The sequence below is a fragment of the Podarcis cretensis genome (assembly GCF_951804945.1).
Source record: "Podarcis cretensis genome assembly, chromosome: 14".
Classification (NCBI taxonomy): Eukaryota; Metazoa; Chordata; class Lepidosauria; order Squamata; family Lacertidae; genus Podarcis; species Podarcis cretensis.
The window spans coordinates 33,566,362-33,584,874 of NC_137183.1; the positions used below are offsets into that span (position 1 = coordinate 33,566,362).

Here is an 18,513-nt window from a genome sequence, read left to right on the forward strand (position 1 = left end):
CAAGTCTAAAGATAGTCTGCTGCTACATTCTGACCAAAATACTGTTCAGTATAGAAAAGTTGAGGGTTCAGTCCACAACCAACAGAACCTATCTCATGAAATGTGAAGATAAGAGGTCCTATAGCCCTCACTTGCTGGTTAAGAGGAGTTGGTAATATGAAGTGAAGCAACTCCAAGTACACATTACTGCACAAGTGTACCACAGCTAATGGCAAACCAAGGGGGATGAATTATCGCTTAACAAAACAGTTAACAGAATGGAAGACTGAGGCTCAAGTACCTGAAAAAAGTATCTTCTCTAGTACTGCTCTGCCCATCTATTAATATCTGCTCTACTTGTTAATCTGACTTCAACTTCTGTTGGGCAGGAGATGAAATGGCCCCACTCCCCCTAAAATTACAGAATTCCTTCCCAAATGATATTTGATTGTCCCTCATTCTGGCCTCATTCAGGCGCAAGATAAAAACTTTTATTTACTCAGGCCTTTGGTATGTAATTGACCCTTCTGCTGCCATTGCTCTTCTGCACACTCTGTTATGATGTTAACATTTTTGTTGCTGTGACGTGTGTACAATAGTGTTATCGTTAGCCACTCTGTGCTTCCATCGGGAAGGGCAGGATATGAGTATGGGGAAATGAATTAGTATTCAAATTAACCCTACTCTTGATCTCTCCCAGCTGCCAGAATGTCACTGGAGAATAGACAGACTCCAGGCCACTCAAAGTTGCTCACAACAATATGGGAGACAAAAGCCAGGACCTGAACTGCATAACCAGTTCTCTGTGTCTGAGCAGGTAGCCACACCAGTAGCTGCAAGCCCTTATCCTGCCAAGTAGCAAGCCACTTTGACAGGGAAAAGACTTTTGAAAGCTGTTTGCAAGATGGCAGGAAAGCCCCATTGTTCAGAGAGAAATACAAATACAGTAGGGAACAGGGCACATCAAGCCCATCTGGGATCTGACCCAAAGTAGCTTCTCCTGCTGCAGCCAGTGTGTCAATATACTTCCACAGTGCACCAGATAAACGTCAGATGCAGGTGCAAATGGCCCTACAGGCCTCTCCATAGGTTACACACCCTGTCAAGAAACATCCCTTCTCCCTACCAGAGTCTTCAACAATCCTGCTTTGCACCCTCCTTGGAGTTAAATGTGTTCTTGAACTCCAATAATGCTTGTTTGGCTGCATTATACCTGAATCTGGAATGTGAATGTGAGATATGGGCACAAGAACATGCATGCCATGCTCCTCTCTGAACTTTCCTGCACTGAATGGGAAAGCCTGAAGGGGCCTTCTAAGTGTGTTTGGGCAACTGGGGCTCCCAATTCTGGATCAACTGAATTTGCTTAGAAGCCCCTTTCAGACCTCCCCAATCAATGAAGAAACATCAGTGAGGGCACATGGAGAGGCCAGTGTGCACACCCACTACTTGTTTTCTGAATCCCCATTCAAGCACAACGCCTGAACAGGGCCCAATCTGCTGATGGAGTGGTTCGCAGAAAGCACAGCTTTTCTAGGCAACAGCTGTCAAAAGAGGCAAGGCAGAGATGGAATCCTCCATGTTCAGGGCAGAACTTTAGAACTGAAGTTGCTAAAGTCAATGAGAGTCTCCTAGGTAGGAAACCCAAGAAAAGGGGCTCAGTAACACTAAGCTTTTCTATCTAGGTTTTTTGACCCAAGTTCAGAAGCACAACTGACAATATGTTGCCATGACTGGCCTGGTGCTTGCTGACCCCAATGACCCTGGTTGAGATTCAGACAAACATGTCCTGAAGATTCTTGTTAGGAAAAGGTTTAGATAATCTTAACAAATAAAACAAAACAATCTGAGGGTTTAGACTATACACTTAACCGTGTTTGCCACCTAAGTAGTGTAATTTCAGATGACTGTGGGGACCTCCACTGTGTGCACAAGCTGGAAATAACCAGAGCGAAAAACCTCAAGGAAGGAAAAACCCACAGCAACCCCATGTGGACTAAACATGCTACATGGCCAGGAAATGCTACCCAAGGCAATGTAGCACAGCAGTTATGAGTACCAACCTAGGACTTGTGGGGACAGCATTCAAAAACCCCTAAGCCATTCCGCTTCACTGGGTAAGCTTGGGACAGTTATTTCTCAGTCTAACCTACTTCACAGAATTGTTGTGAGGATAAAATGGGGAGTGGGGGAACCACTGAGCTCCTTGGGAAAAGATCTGATCTAAATGTAAGAATAAGACTGTAGGGATAAAAATGGAAAGCCAGGGAAGGAATAATGGAATGGAGTATCCTACTGGGGGGGGGTGGCATGGACGGCACCCTAAACAGAAGCATTCCAAACTGCAATAACTTACCACAACCTGAAAGAGTTTCTATTCTAAAGCTACCAAAAAAGGACAGAGATTTCCTCAGTTCTATCTTCCAGACCCAGCATATATCCAATTAGCACCTCCATCAATGCAGAAACATGCCCTAATCCTGGTCAATGGTAGCTTTCAATTCAATACTGGAACTTCAGGTTGTTTTTGAAGTCTTATTCCCAAGCACAAAACCCCATGACATTACTAAGCAGCAAGGCAAACACGAAAAACAAGAAGTCAAAACAGCTCTACCTTGTTCCAAGTCATAGCACAGCTATGCCTACCTAGCGCTGCATTGTGCTCTCTGACTGGCAGCAGCTCTTCAGTATCTTGAGCCCTGTTTCAGGGATCATTTAATTGGAGATGTGGGGAACTGAAACTTGTGCTGAGATGTACCGTATTTTTCGCCCTATAGGACGCACTTTTTCCCCTCAAAAAATGAAGGGGAAATGTGTGTGCGTCCTATGGGGCGAATGCAGGCTTTCGCTGAAGCCTGGAGAGCGAGAGGGGTCGGTGCGCACAGACCCCTCTCGCTCTCCAGGCTTCGCGGACCTCTCCGCAAGCGGGGGGAGCGCTCCCGCTGCTTGCGGAGAGGTGCCTGCATGCGGAAGCCTGGGCGCGCTGAGCTCAGCGCGTCCAAGCTTTGCGCACCTCTCCGCAAGCGGGGGGAGCGCTCCCGCTGCTTGCGGAGAGGTGCCTGCATGCGGAAGCCTGGGTGCGCTGAGCTCAGCGCGTCCAAGCTTCGCGCACCTCTCCGCAAGCGGGGGGAGCGCTCCTGCCGCTTGCGGAGAGGTGCCTGCATGCCGAAGCTTGGGCGCGCTGAGCTCAGCGCGTCCAGGCTTCGCGGACCTCTCCGCAAGCGGGGAGAGCGCTCCCGCCACTTGCGGAGAGGTGCCTGCATGCCGAAGCCTGCGCGCGCTGAGCTCAGCACGTCCAGGCTTCGCGGACCTCTCCGCAAGCGGCGGGAGCCAGCCCTGGGCTCCCACGGCTTGCAGAGAGCTGCGTGTTTGGGGGCTGGGGTCAGGGGAAGCTCTGGCGGGCCTCCCCCGCCCCAGCCCCGCGCCTGGGGGGAAAATAATTTTTTTCCCTTTATTTCCCCCCAAAAAAACTAAGTGCGCCTTATGGGACGGTGCGTCCTATAGGGCGAAAAATACGGTAAGTCATTATTCTCAATCCCAGACACAGCCAAATAGATGCACAAATATGTACGTAACAGAAAGCCTGAGAAGGTAGAGCATATTCCTCAGCAATATTGGCCATGTTAGTAAAGAGGCAAATATTCATTTTATAGTTAGCAGGCATTTCTTGCAACTATAACTATCTTTGGTATTCATCCAGAAGGAAGAGAAAGCTTGCAATTACAGCCACAAAGGCTAGGCATCAGTTTGCAACCTGGTAACAGAAGCACTTCCCATTTCCATCTTGCTTTGAAAACACTGGAAGACCACTGTGTTTGTGGGAGGGGGGTTTCAACAAAAGGCTCTGCCAAGATACACCTGTCTCTAATTCTAGTCTAGGCCAGTGGTTTGCATAATTTGAAGATAAATAGTAACCCAACTACAATCCATGCTATTATCTCAACAACTCACTATTTATATTAGCTTACCAAATGAGGACTTGAAGCCAAGAACACCTGCACAATTACAACCCAAACCACTAATGCATGATATTTAGTCACCTCTAAACAAGCATGCACTTCAGCTTTCTTACTACTATAGGATGATTAGTGGGACCTGTGGGAAATGCTATCAGTGATCCAAACAACGCAACCCAGAAGTCTCCCAAGGCACACTACTGAATGTTTCCCTTAAAAATACACAGTGCTTTGCTCTATTAACACTGGGATTCTCAAAGTCTTTTCTCAGGCTGAAGGCCACATTCCCTTCCGGTCAACCTACTGGGATTGAGATTGGAGAGTGACGCAAGAGACAACAATTTTACCTTTGTACGGTTTCTACATACACACACATGAACACACACACCCCTCCATTTTCAACCCAGGCAAGCAAGTCATTATTAGAGTTCAAGGACAATATTTCAAGAATTTTAGCAAGCCAGGCAACAACAATCAAGGAGTGTGAAGCAGGTCCAGTGAGGGGTGTTGCCTGAGCAAGAGAAAGAGGGGGCTGGAGGGCAGCATTCAGCACTAGAGCCTGAAATTTCCATTCCTGGTTATGAGTTGCACCAAAACTTTTTGTAAAAAAATCTTGCCTTGCTGTGTTTATCCAAATCTAGGCAACTTTTAGAAGGGCATCATAGCTTATGCCTCTAAAAATAAAAAAATCAAACATTAAAATGTGTTTCTTTCCCTCAAAACAATGCAAGTTAAATGTCACCTCTATAGTATGTCAAGTTAAGCAAGTGTGGGTCTGATCAGTGCCAGGATGGGAACTTAAATAAGCTATTCTGGAAGATCAGGTCAACTTGTTCTTCAAACATCCATTATTGAAATACCCACACCTCTGAAAGCTTACAACCCTGGCGTCTTCCATCTTCTCGAAACTGAGTCATCAGTAGTAATTTATAAGAGAGCTTGCAATCATTCTAAATCAAGCCTCCTCCCCCATACATGCAGGTGACTTCGAATGGTTTTCTATTTCAGTTGCATCAGCCTGCACTTCAATTTGAGCATGTCTGCACCACTGGGATCTTTTCATAGGCATGCACTCAAGTGGTAAGTTTAGCACTGTGAAACAAGTAGAGAATAGCATTTCAGCAGGAAGCATGTTTTTTTCTTGCAAGGATGAAGGTGTCCAAACAAGCTAGTAATGTTTTAAATTCCTCCAAGCCGCAAGAAAGCTTTCAAAGTAATAAGTACACATTCATTTGACTGCTGGCCAGCTACAGATTCCAAATTCATGTACACTTAGCCAAAAACAATCATGCATCACATTAACAAATAGAGAGCATGGATGCAAGCCTCATGTCATGATTTACAAGAAGGTGTCAGCCAGTGTACCCAAGTGAAAAGTCTACAAAGCTGGAACTACTTTCACCTAAATTGCACCTTAGACTTTATGATTCTTGCTCAAGTCCCTGGGAAGACAAAATGGCTGAAAGCATGGCTTAAAGAGCCACAGGAGCAAGGCTGTCCCATGGACAAACAAAAAACCGCTTAGCAGTTTTCTATCATCAAGCAGCATATCCATTTTGTCAAATAAAAATAATCAATTAAACTCCAAAACTTAACATTTTTGAAGTGCCCCCTTTTCCCTCTATTAGAAGAGGGAAATGAAGAAAAGTTTCTTCCTTTTCCCAACATATGTTTCTTAAGCCCTGCTCAACTATGTTCATAACAAGCAAGTGGTTTTTTAGTGTGTTCGGAGCTTGCAGAGTTAAGAAACAGTGATTCAGAGATATATAACCCTTTGATACCAACATGGAATATTCACTGGAAAGTGCACTAAGCAGTTTCCAGGGCAAGAAACAACAAATTACTCTACAGCTAGATGCAACTGCAGAAAATGCAAATGAGGTGTCAAGCTACTCAGAGCCAGTCCAACTGTGCCTTTACTCTTCATGTTAGCTGCCGTAACACCTCACGGTCATTAAAGAAGTTAAAAGAGTGTAGAGGCGTGAGCTTTAAACACCCATTCCTATGAAAAGCATTGAAAAAGCCAGAACCATTACCATGGAGAGCTATGGCTTCTCGGAAGGGCTGCAAGTCCGTCTCCACAGAGGAGCTAGTTTCTGTCGAAGTAGCTCGGTTAGGGGATACTACAGTTAGTCTTGGGGGAGCTCTAGAGTTTCGTGGAGGAGGCGCTTTCCCACACAGGAAGCTGATTAAGTCTTCTCTGCGAATAGTTCTTCTGCGCTTTTTAACCCAAGCCAACACATCCTTGTTACGACGCTGATAGCCAATATGGATTCCTACATCGAAACTCCGCTGATGGGCATCCACGCTTTCTGGAAAAAGAGACAAGAATTTTAGGAGGTGCATTAGATACACAGTTAAAATCTGCTTCTGGAGTCAAATACTGACTTCATGCGACTCATTTAAAACACTTTTGAGCCTCTTTGTGCAACCTGTGAAAATTAGCACTAAATGTATGGTTTCTTTGCTTCCCTCCACCACTTCCCATGGAGTTGCACACATTTGAAACCGGTTTTTGTTTTAAAACATCTTTTTCCTGTGTGAAGTTTCTCTAAACATACAAGTGCCCTTTCAAAAATGCTACAGTTGGATGCAGCATGCAAAAACCACTCTGGTTTGCTGAACTTGCAAGGGGGGGTGAGGGGAGAAGAAGCAATGCAAGTTCAGTCAAAAGAAGCATAGAAGTTGAAGAAAAGGAGCATACAAAACAAGCTGCCAGATGTCCTGGCTTTGCTCTCTAAGAATGTTTTTTGCCCCAGGGTGAGGAGATAATAAAAATAAAGGCAAAACAGGAAGCATTTATTTTATGATTAGGATCATAGTTAGAAAGATTGGTCTGTTTCCTGTATCCATCTCCTCATTGTCTCACTCCAATGGGATTAAAATAGGATTTAATCCTATTAAACTTTTGTCCGATTAAAAAAAAAATATTTTGCCAACCTGATGCCCACCAGATGTTTTGAAAAACAGCTTCCGTGAGTCCCAAACTTATGGCAAAGTTTGGCTTAAAAGGTTAAGCATATAAACCGCATACATAGTAAATGTATAGTAATGATTGTAGCAAAGTAATATTTGAATTTTTTAAGCTGACAAAATCTTTTGGAGGGCAACACTGACAAGAGTTCTTGCCACACATTCAGGAGCATTGTCTTGTGCTGCTAGAGGCATGCAATGTGGAAAAGCAGTGGCACGCTCTTCAGGGTTTCATGTGAGCCCTGATGCATAGTGATGCTCATTCAAATTGGGAGGGTGCGCACAATAATATTTAACACAGAAAAGTGTAACCTACAGATAGTGTCAATGCTCATTAAGGGAAGATTTGAATTGAACATTTTTGAGCGCACATGTAATTTTAGCCCAGGAGTTCTGTAATATCCCAAGGTAAACAGACTCTTGACATCAGACAGAAGCATTAGGAATAAGTTTAGGAGTCAAGTACAACTTTATTAATCCTCCAAAAGAGTTACCAACATCACATCTGGCAAACTATTCATGCACGCTACCTAGAACAAACTATCTCAAATTTCAAAGTGGCTTGAAATTTTTGAGGAGAAATCATTTATACAGAAATGCTCCTCAAGCACTGCAAACTGAACTGCTCATTTTACAAACATGAAAAAACAGCAAATCATAAGACTTGCCTAGCCAACACATGGAATCCAGAAGCTGATTCCAACTGTCTCAACCCAAGCCAAATGGTATCCATGGTAGATCATTCTAGCTCTTGCAACCGGCAGCAGACTACAGTTTACACATTCATGCTTTCATATTTGATGAAAGCAGCACCCAACAGTGGCCTACATGTATGATCAAGACACACTAGAACATTCTCCTATCAGTTCAGCTCAAACAGAATGTTTTTCAACCAAGTAAGTTTGCATATTCAGCAGAGAGACCATCAGGTGTTGAGTAACCATGCACAACAATGTGACCCGGCCCTTGAGCTGCAAACAGTGTAGAATATCCATTTATTCCCAGGAGAATGCCATGGGACCTAGCCCTGCAATTTGAGTAAAGCCAGCAATGAGAACAGCCATAAGTTGTATCAAAACTACTCTGGCAGTTTGAAACTGCACGCATGCCTTAAAACTCAATTTAAAAATTGTTCCATTCTTCCAATTCAAGAGAAAACTATATATGATGAATTCTGAAATAATATCAGAACTTTTGGCATATGCAAGAGGCCTGCTTCACATAACCATTGTGCTTCACACAACTCCACCCATTCTATTACTGGATGAGTATCCATTCTTACAAGACAATTTAGGCCATTTAGCATACTGTACCAAACCACTTTTCACTGCTAGATGTTGGGGGGGGGGGGGGGGGGAGATCTACACCTATGAAAATGCGTAAATCTTTTCCTGAGCTCTAGAACAACTATTCGATTTTCACACTATATGGCAATTGCATTTCCAAATTCATTCACAAGTCAGCCAGAGCCCACTATTCAGGATAACCACAGCTGATATATCAATAGGTTATCAAGATGAGTGGCTGTTCGCATGGGGTTCAGAACTGAACTACAGTCATTCTGCTGCTGACCCAGCAACTTATAATGCAGAACTATGACTACTAGGAAGAAAAAAACTCCACAACCCAAAAGCATTTATATTAGGAGAATATTATGCCTTTCAGTTTCTTCTATGAAGTCTCATTAAGAACCCTTTGGTAGAGTTACAAAATGCCTTGAAGTAACTGTTTACTGCTGATTTATTGCTGTTAACCACTCCAGGAGGTGCCCCATGGCTGTAGCATTTGCTCATGGCCAGTGGTAGTTTGGTGTTAAGTGATGGCTACAAGCACCAGGAATAATTTACAGGAACTACAATAAATTACAGTAATCCCTACCCTCCTGCAACCAACACAGCTTTTAAAGAATTGTGTTTATTGTATTTCATATACAGTATCACTTTTATTGTTGGACACCTTGACGCTTCGGGGAAGTAGATGTTTAAAGCAAATGAACTCAGTCAAGAGAGCCCTGAGTCACTTCCTCCTCTCTGGGTCGACTAAAGCTGCCAGGGGTCAGTAACAGACAGATGAAAGCCAAAATCAGGCCAGACAAACAGATCACAGAGGAGGAGGATAATTGGGGTAGGCAATAAAAAGAAACAGGTGCAATCTGACAGCCACCTTTATGCTTCTTGGGAGGGAGGGTGAGGGTAAAACATCTGCTATTTAGTCCAGGCAGCACCATACTGCCACACTGTACAAGGGTTTTGATTACAGGCAACTTTTAAAGGCAATGTTGTAAGGCAGCAATTGAGGTGAGCACCACCATCAGTTATTAATCTCAAGTGCCACGGTGTTTAGGCCCATTACCACCATCTTAACTTTCATTTATGAAACTTTGTTTCAATACACTTATCTTATTTGTATCGGTGAATTAGGAGAGTAGACTGAGCAGTTTCATCAATTTGATCCCACTCTGAACAAAGAGCTTGCCTGTGGGAAACAAGCAAGTCTAAAAGTCTCCTCACATAAGTTTTTTTTAAAATGGAATTGCATGCATAGAACTAATGTTAAAAGATGCTTCCACGACACAGAAATTGCCAAGGAAGCAAAAGCAAATTTCTCTATCAATATACTAATGCTAATTACATTCAAGTTATATAAAAAGCATACTGAGCTTCTTTTCAACAGTAAATACATATCTGCAAAGGTGAGACAGAGCAGTATGAGAAGTTACGCAACTCACTTAACATGTTTAAGTCCTACTTTCTATGACTGTACACTGACAACCATCTACACTTGTATCTGCCCTCTACACAGATACTTCAGCTAGCATCCAGAATAGACACACTCAAGAGTTGTATGACACCACATTCCAGAGTTGAAATGACAAGAAAAGCTTATGATCTTCATATCAGCCAAGTAGTCACATGTCATTTCAAGCTGAAGGAACTGAAAACAAGCCTTCAGCTTTGTTTTTAACAGACTTTATAGGGAGATTTCAAAACGTGAGCACTACTAACAAAAAAAAAATAGTAAAACTATCATGCTTTTATTGGGCATCTTCAACCACTAGCAAACCACACAATTTACACCACCACTGGTCCTATATATTAGAAACACTCCTAAAATTTGCTCGACTTGCAAAATCCTCAGCACAAGTTTTTACCTGCTAAAAAGTGTTGCAAGTTCGCACTTTCAATCCTATCCTTACTGAGTTAGGAAATACATGCATTCCACTTTGTCCTTGGCAACTTTGTAAATTGCACTGTGATTTATCAACAGCAATATATCAAAGTGAGAACTAGAGTCTTAGACTGACACTCCTTGTTTTTACACATCTTCCTATTCTGCCTGGTGCCATTACACTTGGCATGATTATCAGCAATTTTCTTAACTGGGGTTAACAGACTGACCTCCCACTGAGCAATTAGAACTACCACATTGTATTGACTGGGTGACCAAAGCCAGTCCAGAAAGCAACTTGTTTTACCTTGAAAGGCCACCGTCAGTAGGATCCAAATGAAGAAACAGTTGTTTACTTGATGTGGATGAACATTTTTGTAGGACTGCTAACACATATACATGTGAAACCATGTGTGTGCACAGTGTCAAAAGGTACCTATGTCCATTCTTGGTGTGGAAATAGCAGTACACAAGTCTGGCAGTAAATAATAAAACTGACACTTTGTTCCTAGTCAGATTCATACATTTAGAATAGTGTTCCTTACTCAAGGAGCTGTTCCAGTTTTAAAAAGATTAAAGCAGATTTGCTACCTTGATTCTAAGCACCCTTTGAAGATCCAACTGGAATTAATGTTGTCATACGAGCAGAACATACACACACAGATCCAGCTACTGAGGTTGAGGTGGCAAACTCAGTATAAACAGGGTTATCTGCAAGACAATGTGAATCCATGGCAAAAGCCAAGCAGTTGCCTCTATCTTAAAATTATCAATGTGTCAATTTGAAAGTCAATGTAGTACAGTGGTTAGCACGTTAAAGGAAGGACTGGGAAGTCATGGATTCAATCCTGCACTCTGTTAAAGATCACTGGGTGGCCTTGACCCAGTCACTCTGAGCCAAACCTACATCACAATATTACTGAGAGAATAAAATGTGAAGGACAAGGGCACATGCTACCCCAGTGTAAGAAGAGGAAGAGCAGGAAGCTAACAGCATTTATATACAATTTTTGCTGTACTATATAACCCTTATAAATTACATGTACGGATAGGTCAGTACTAACTTCAGTTACAGATGGAGGGTGTAAAGAGAGAGTCATCTACACAAGACTGCCTAGTGAGTCCATAGCCTAGACATCTACTAGAGATTTCACAGTTCGCCTTTTTACCACTGTGCTACAGTACAGGGCTGGGCAATAAATGGTTTTCACTATCACAACAGATCACAAACTAAACATCATAATACATCACAATATCTGAAATAAGTATGGAACTATGTAGAGGCATTGTCTAGCTTCATGGTTTCTCCCACATTGTGATTTCACAATATATTGCCAGGTCAAAAACTTTGACTCTGGTAAAACAAAATGGATTTCAAACTGGTTTTGGACGATTTGTCTACCTATTTGTGTAGGGAAGAGCTGTAGCTCAGTTGAAGAGCACATGTTCTCCATGCTTAAAAGGAGCCAGGACCTGAAGCTGTGGAGAACCACTGCTGGTTGGTGTCAACAGTGCTACTGAAGTCATGCTCACTATATCATGAGAACCTTGGCTCAAGAACTAGTGCTGCTGCATTAGCACTGGCACAATTTCCTGCAGTATCCTGCAATTTAAGTAGGCTGGGCCACCAGACTTGGTAAACATCCTGTCCCAACTCCACCTACAGTCAACTTTCCACAGCTTTGAGCAATGCTCCTGCACTGTCCTAAGCTGCCCTGTAGTACTCAGTGCACCTGTTCCTACCCACTTTCTGCCTTGCACAACTGATGGGCAGGATGCAGTTACAAGACTAGCCTAGCACACAGGTCTTTTGACTCCACATGGCAAATTAACGCTTCACTCTTTACAACCCAATTCCATGGGTTTTTATTTTTATTTTCAACAGGTACATGCATAAGGCAAGTCACTGCTATGACACAGATGTCTTCCCTTACCAAGCAATAAACAAGCAAAATGGAAGCTGGCTGCACAAATAAGGAAAAATAGCACTGACTAATACTATTGGCTGAGTTGGCAAAGACCTCCCTTGATGACTAAGAGCTTGCCATTTTGAGTGTTGCATTCCATTCAAACCACTACACACTGGAAGCTACACCATCTAATTTAATTACACCTATTGCTCTATAGCAAGTTACTCACATGATTGCAGAAAAAGTTAAGTCTGACTAAACTATTGTTACCCCACCATATTGGGTCAAACGTATCAAAAGGGTAACCTGTGGTTTACTGAAACTGAAACCATTTTGTCAGATGGCCAGTTACTTCTTGAAGAGTCTCCTTATAGAAAATGGGAGCAACTTCAGACACAGTCAGTAGTCCTGTCTTCAGTTTCCCACCATGAGTGGATGGAAGAGAACATGTGAACCTTATGGAGGATGTACCAGTAGCTGGCAAGCTATTCTAGTCTCAGTGTGCTAAGATTCCTGTGCTGGTCTGCAGTTCATAAATCAGAAAAAACCCCAACCCACAAAAACCCATAATCACATTCTTGCCCCCTTCTCATATAAGACAAAGCAAACACAAACTGATCCATTTAAGTCTAGCAGCACAGCACAGCTCACTAATTTGAGTGATGAACTGTTGCTATTTAGTTATATTCCGCCTTCCCTCACCCCATTGGTACTCAAGGCGACTTACTGTTAAAAATACAAATATGCAGATAAAACAGAAAAAGCTAAAAACATAGGAATGATAATCATTAAAAGTAAAAAGAGTAATATTAATACCCTAGCAGTCAGTATGCACGCTGTCTTCTGTGACTGCGAGAAGGAACTAGATGCTTTGTCATCTACATTCTGGATGCCAACTGATTTGCAATTCACTCAGTGTCACTAAGATTTAAGGTTTTTTAGAATACAGTATAAATAGCACCAGACTACTACTAGATCAGTTCTCTCCAATGTCAGCTACTACACAGCCAAAGTGTAGAATCACTTTGTTCCTATGGGAAACTATGCTATAATGTCAAGCTGGAAACTATTCTAGGAGTCAGCCTCCCCAATTCAAGGCTGTCTGCTTGTAACATAACTTAAGGGTAGAGATTTAACCACTTCTAGACTTCCTTGTAGACTACAGAAATTCCTCTTCCAAGTGTGCAAATCAACTTTCTCATGATTCCTACAAGAATGGAGACCTTAGGGCACTGAGTCACAAAGCAACTTTTCATCCAGTAATGTGCTAGGTGACTCAAGACCCCCATTTCGAACTGTTCAGAAATTAGCCTGAACCACACCTAGGTTTCTTAGCTGAATAATACCTGTACTCCATATCCAAGGGCCAGGTGTACTACAATAGGTGAGACAGAAGCATTCTACCACTTGACAGACAGACCAAGGTAATTCTGTCTGTGTTGTGATAATGAAGAACCTAGAAAGCTCTTAGTCATTCCTATGAGGCAGAGGGTCAGAATGAAGGGAATGAAGACACAGATGACATCCTGGGGCACCTCAACATTCCTGTTCTAGGGATAGGAAAACTGGTGCTCTAGGTACTGTGGGACTCCCAATTTGTATCAGCACTGACCATTGGTCATACTGGCTTGGGGTGATGGGAATCCAACACCACCATTCTATTCTATCACAGTTAGGTCTCAAGGCTTACACCACCAATTCCACACTCTATAACCAAATCCACTGAGGAAAAGGTGGCTCTCAGACTGCCTTATGCACAAATGTTCAGCAATACCTAGGTGTTCTTAACTTACAAGGCTCTTTTGGTCAAAACATAGTTTGAGAAAGGCTTCTATAATGAATGGACCTTATTATCTCAGCGCACTTGTTCCTAAAAGGCATTCGGACCCAGGTAGACCTAACAGACTGCTGGTAATGCAGGTCAAGGACAATGCAGCACAAAAATGGCTGACATTCAAGATAGGGAAAGGAATGGACAGGTAGGATCCAAACACTGGAGCAGATAAACCGATTCATTTCTTCTTCCAAGAACTTTGGCAACTGTCACATCAGAGTACATTTGGCTCTGTCATTCTGGCCAAAGACTCCTTACAACGAAGATTTTGTCACTCACTCACAATTCACAATGCATCTCCAATAACAGTGAAGGGCATGATTCAGTAGCTTCTATCTATGCGATGGAAGCAGAAGGCACTCAATACTGAGTTATTTAGATGCAGGCACCTCAACACATATTATAATTAACAATTATTAACACTGAAAATATCATGGCACCATACTCCAGAAGTGTTCTGTTTTCTAGAATGGAAACAGTTCTCTCTAGAGTGTGCAGCAGTATTCTGGGAAAGGGTGGAGTAGGCCTTATTCTACAACATACAGCACTGATTTCCAGACCTTAGCATTCTCAAATTTATCATTTATGAATCACTCCTCTCTTCCCAGAAGTCTATCATACATGTCTCTAGTCTGGGAAATACCCAGCTACACACTGCAAGTCACTACTCGAAGGCCAGTGTTCTTCAACCTTGTAGTCCCAAGAGCACCTGGACTACTGACTCCCCAGCCAGTTTAGCCAATGGTAAGCGATAATGGGAGCAGTAGTGCAGCACCTGGAGACTCAAAGTGCTAGACCATTTATAAAGAACTATACCCCTGCTACCCTCCTAATCAAATATGCAACTCTGCAACATTGCATTTTTGCCAAGCTATCTGTAACCACCAGCACCCTATTTCCATATTTATTGTCACAAATATACAACTGCACTGTCCAGCAATGCTCACTAATTGTGTGGGAAGGCAAGAGGGAAAACCTGGCTGACCAGCCTAACTTTGAAAGTGGCAAGTTATTCTGCTATTTGTAACTGCAGTACCACAGTCAGGTAAAGCACAGCAAACCTTTACCAGACTGAAGAAACGTGTGGCCACAATTTGTGCAACTACAACAACAGAAACAGAGAGGGAGGGAGCAGGAAACTGCAAAACAGTCAGTGTGATGTAGCGGATAGTGTTGGGCTAGCTCCTGGGAGACCAGGTTTTAAATCCCCACTTGGCCATGAAGTTCACTAGGTAGACAGTCGCTGTCTCACAGTTTGGCCAACCTCACATGATGGCTGCAGGATAAAATGGGGAGGGAGGGTTGAACTATGTATGTCACTTTGAGCTCCTTGGAGAAAAGATGAACTATAAATGCAATAATAAAAATAAATAAACTAACTAACATTTCCTAGCAAACACATTCCCCTGGCCCTGGTGGAGCAGAAATGCCCAAGAATATGAAGTGAAGACCAGTATGCATTTATTAACAAGACTATGATTTGAAGGAGGTAAGAAATGAAGATGCACAGCATGACTGTCAAACCACACACACACACAAAATAACTCAGTTATTCCTCTACTGAAGTCCATTTCCTGCTTGTCCTCTTCAGGCCCCATTCATCCTGCCACCCTCCCCACAACCCACTACCAACCTGAAATCTCTCACCTTTGTACAGATTGGTGACAGCAGTGGCTGCATTCTGGAATGGGACCCACAAGGAGAGGCCCGGCTGCTGACACACACGGTCTGTGCGGGGGGGGGGGGCAGGAGGAGGAAGAACAAAAGAACAAAAACGAGAAAATGAAGAGAGAGAAAACCACCTAACTCGCTTTTATCTCTTTCTCAGGCTCTGCTTATGATCTGTCACTCAGACCCTCCCTCGGCCATGTTGGGCTTCGCCATTTTGTTCAGTTGCCTGGACGGAGGAGGGAGGGGGAAATGGGATACCTTTTTTGAAGGAGGGGGACAAAAAAGACTGAAAAATCAGGATATGAAGCATCCTGGAATCAACCAAGTCTTCATGGAGGGGGGAGAGAGACTACTGGAACCAACCACATGTGAATGGAGGGGGGGGAGTAAAACTGCTTCCCCTCACGTAGGGGGAGACTGGAAGCAGGAGGAGGGAAAGACAAACACCATTAAAAGGAAGGGGATAAGGGAATCCTACAATAACTCGCTTTTTTCACGTCGTCTCCTCTCTCTCCTCCTGCCACAGGCCCCTCCCAACCCGAGTCTCCCTCTCGCCATTTTGTCGGTGGGAAGGGCCGACGACGGGAAGCTGAAGGGAGGGGCCGGGACGAACCCACTTGCCAACTGCGCGGGGGGGAGAGAGAAGGAGAAAAGAACGAAGGAGAAACCAACATGCCTTTCTCCCCCTCCGCCCCCCACCCTCCTTATATTTATTTCGTGAGGGAAAAGAAAATGGGGCGCGAGGCGAGAAAAGGAGGGCGGAGGGATCCGCCTCACGCCATTTTGTGTGCGCGCCCGCCGTGTCTGTGTCACGGCGGCCGACTGGAAAGGCCGTGACGGGCGGGCGGGCGAGGCCTGGGAGGAAGGAAGGCCGGCCGGCCGGCCGGAGGGCCCCCTGACAGGCGCTTCCCGCTCTCCGCCCGCGGCCACTTCCTCCTCGCCTCCCCCTGCAGGCCCCGTTCCCACGAAAGAGAGGGGGCAAAGGAAGCGAAGCAGACACGTCGCCGCCTCTGCCCCTCACACACCTATCTATGAACAGAGACCACACGTGTGTACGTACACGCGTCAATGCCCAGGCACACGAGAAGCGCGGAGGCAGGAACGTGTAAGGCACGCAGGCACACGCGACTGCGCACGTATGAACGTGCCATGTGTTAACTACACGCATTAGCGCGTACACAGGCTTCTCATTTCTCGCCCTACCCCAGGATACTCAACTGCCCCACGTAGAGGCAGAGGAAACCCCCTTCTCCTATTAAGCTGCCCATGGAGACCCGTTTGTTCTTCGACCTGCTCCAAACCCGCCAGAATCCTCGTCTTCTCTAACTGTGCCTCCTTAATAGGGGGGGTCCCCCTTCCCCAGCTCCAGGCCAATTGGCTTCCCCACCCTGTCTCCATGAATAGGGCACCATCTACGGATCCCAATCTTCCTCCAAAAGCTCTTCGACCTACCCCGAGAACCTCTCCAGGGTCTCCTGAATGGGGGTCCCCCATACCCCTACATGAATTGGGGTGCCCTTCCACACACCACGCCTCTATACAAGGAGGCCCCCACTAACCACAAGCTATTCGACGTGCCTCCAAATCTCCTCCCCCATAAATGGAGGTCCCTATCTCCCTGCTCCCCCCACCCCCAACATAATTAGGGGACCCGCTTCCCCTCCCCCATGAACTGGAGATACCTCCTAAAACCTCAGCCTCTCCTCCCCCAAAAGAAACCCCTCCCCCATGGCCCTGGCACTTCCTCTATGCCTCCTCCCTCCCTCCCAGCCATCTTGAGAGGGGGCGCTCCCCGTTCCCTCCCCTCCCCCCCCTTCAATCCCTCGGGGTCTCCCCCTCCCTTCCTCCTCACCCTTGTAGAGCTGCGCCACGGCCGTGGCCGAGTTCTGGAAGAGGTGCCAGAGCTTCTGCTGCTTGTGCTCGGGCTGCGGGGTGGCGGCGGCGGCAGCTGCGGCGGCGGCGGCCTCGTCGTCGTCCTGCAGCTCGGGCGGCAGCGCCCCGTCGTCCTGCTCGGCCTCCGCCAGGCACTGCCGCTCCCACTTGCTGAACCAGTGCTCGGGCCCGTGCAGCTCTTGGATCTCGGCGTCGCCTTCCTCCTTGGCCGCCTTCTCCTCCATCTTGCCTCTCCCGTTTCTGTCGTGCGCCGCCGCTCAGCTACCTAAAGCGGGCGCCTCTCGACGGGGACGGGGACGCCATTAGCGGCCCCATAACGACGACGACGACGACGACAACAACAAGGCCGGGGAGCGTCCGGCCCCTCCGTCGCCTCCGACCACACTGAGCCCGAGACGCCGCCCCGAGCACACCAAAAGGTGTCACCCGAACATGCTGGCTGGGTGATTGGTTGGCTGCGGCCAAAAAAAAAAAAAGGAGTGAAAAGAAAGGCTGAAAATCCCGCCTTCTCTGCCTTCGCTACGCCACTGCCGATCGTCCCTTTGGACGCCTCCGCAAGCCTATTGGGCGTCTGACGTGTCCATCAATGTCATAAAGGAGACGGAAACGAGTCGGGTCTTTTTTCTCTCTCTCGCTTTCCTTCCCCCGAAACATATTATGAGCATTAAGGTTGGTTGCACCGACAAAATGGAAGGGAGGGAGAGAAAATAGGAGTGGAGGGGCTAGTCTGCGCAAGCGCGGGGTGGATGTGAGGGAGTTCGGAGTTCTCTAACTCCCTCGCTCGCCCTCTGGGCTATGCTTGCGCGCAGGCGCAGCTGCTTTCTGTCTCTACTTAGCGTGTTGTTCTGAGTTGTGACCCTCCCCTAAGAGGCGGGTTGGGGGAGGGGAGCAGAAATGTCCAGAGAGTTCTCTTGTCATTGCAGAATAATTAATATTTTTATGATTTCTGCAGATTTATCAAAGATTGATTGCAAGTCTTCCTTCGTCCTTGACTCCACGAGGCCCACTTAATAAATGTTGACGAACCTATGGCCGCGGAGGTGTCATTTATTTTATTAGGCGTATGTATAAATTGGAACTCATTTTTAAAAAAAAGCATAAAAACTTTTATAACATTTGTGGTTTAAGA

The 18,513-nt window shown here is 45.2% G+C and overlaps 1 protein-coding gene across 1 annotated transcript in view; it reads right to left on the reverse strand.

Annotated features, from left to right (window-relative positions):
* The window catches only part of HAPSTR1 (HUWE1 associated protein modifying stress responses), a 28,340-nt gene extending 10,418 nt beyond the window's left edge, over nt 1-17,922 (reverse strand). The window contains exons 1-3 of the mRNA XM_079952634.1: nt 17,344-17,922; nt 15,468-15,548; nt 5,972-6,247 (exon numbers count right to left, since the gene is read on the reverse strand). Coding sequence (XP_079808760.1) covers nt 5,972-6,247; nt 15,468-15,548; nt 17,344-17,608 — 622 coding nt within the window. The 5' untranslated portion in view covers nt 17,609-17,922. The remainder of the gene's footprint in view (nt 1-5,971; nt 6,248-15,467; nt 15,549-17,343) is intronic.
* Nucleotides 17,923-18,513: the final 591 nt, after the last annotated feature.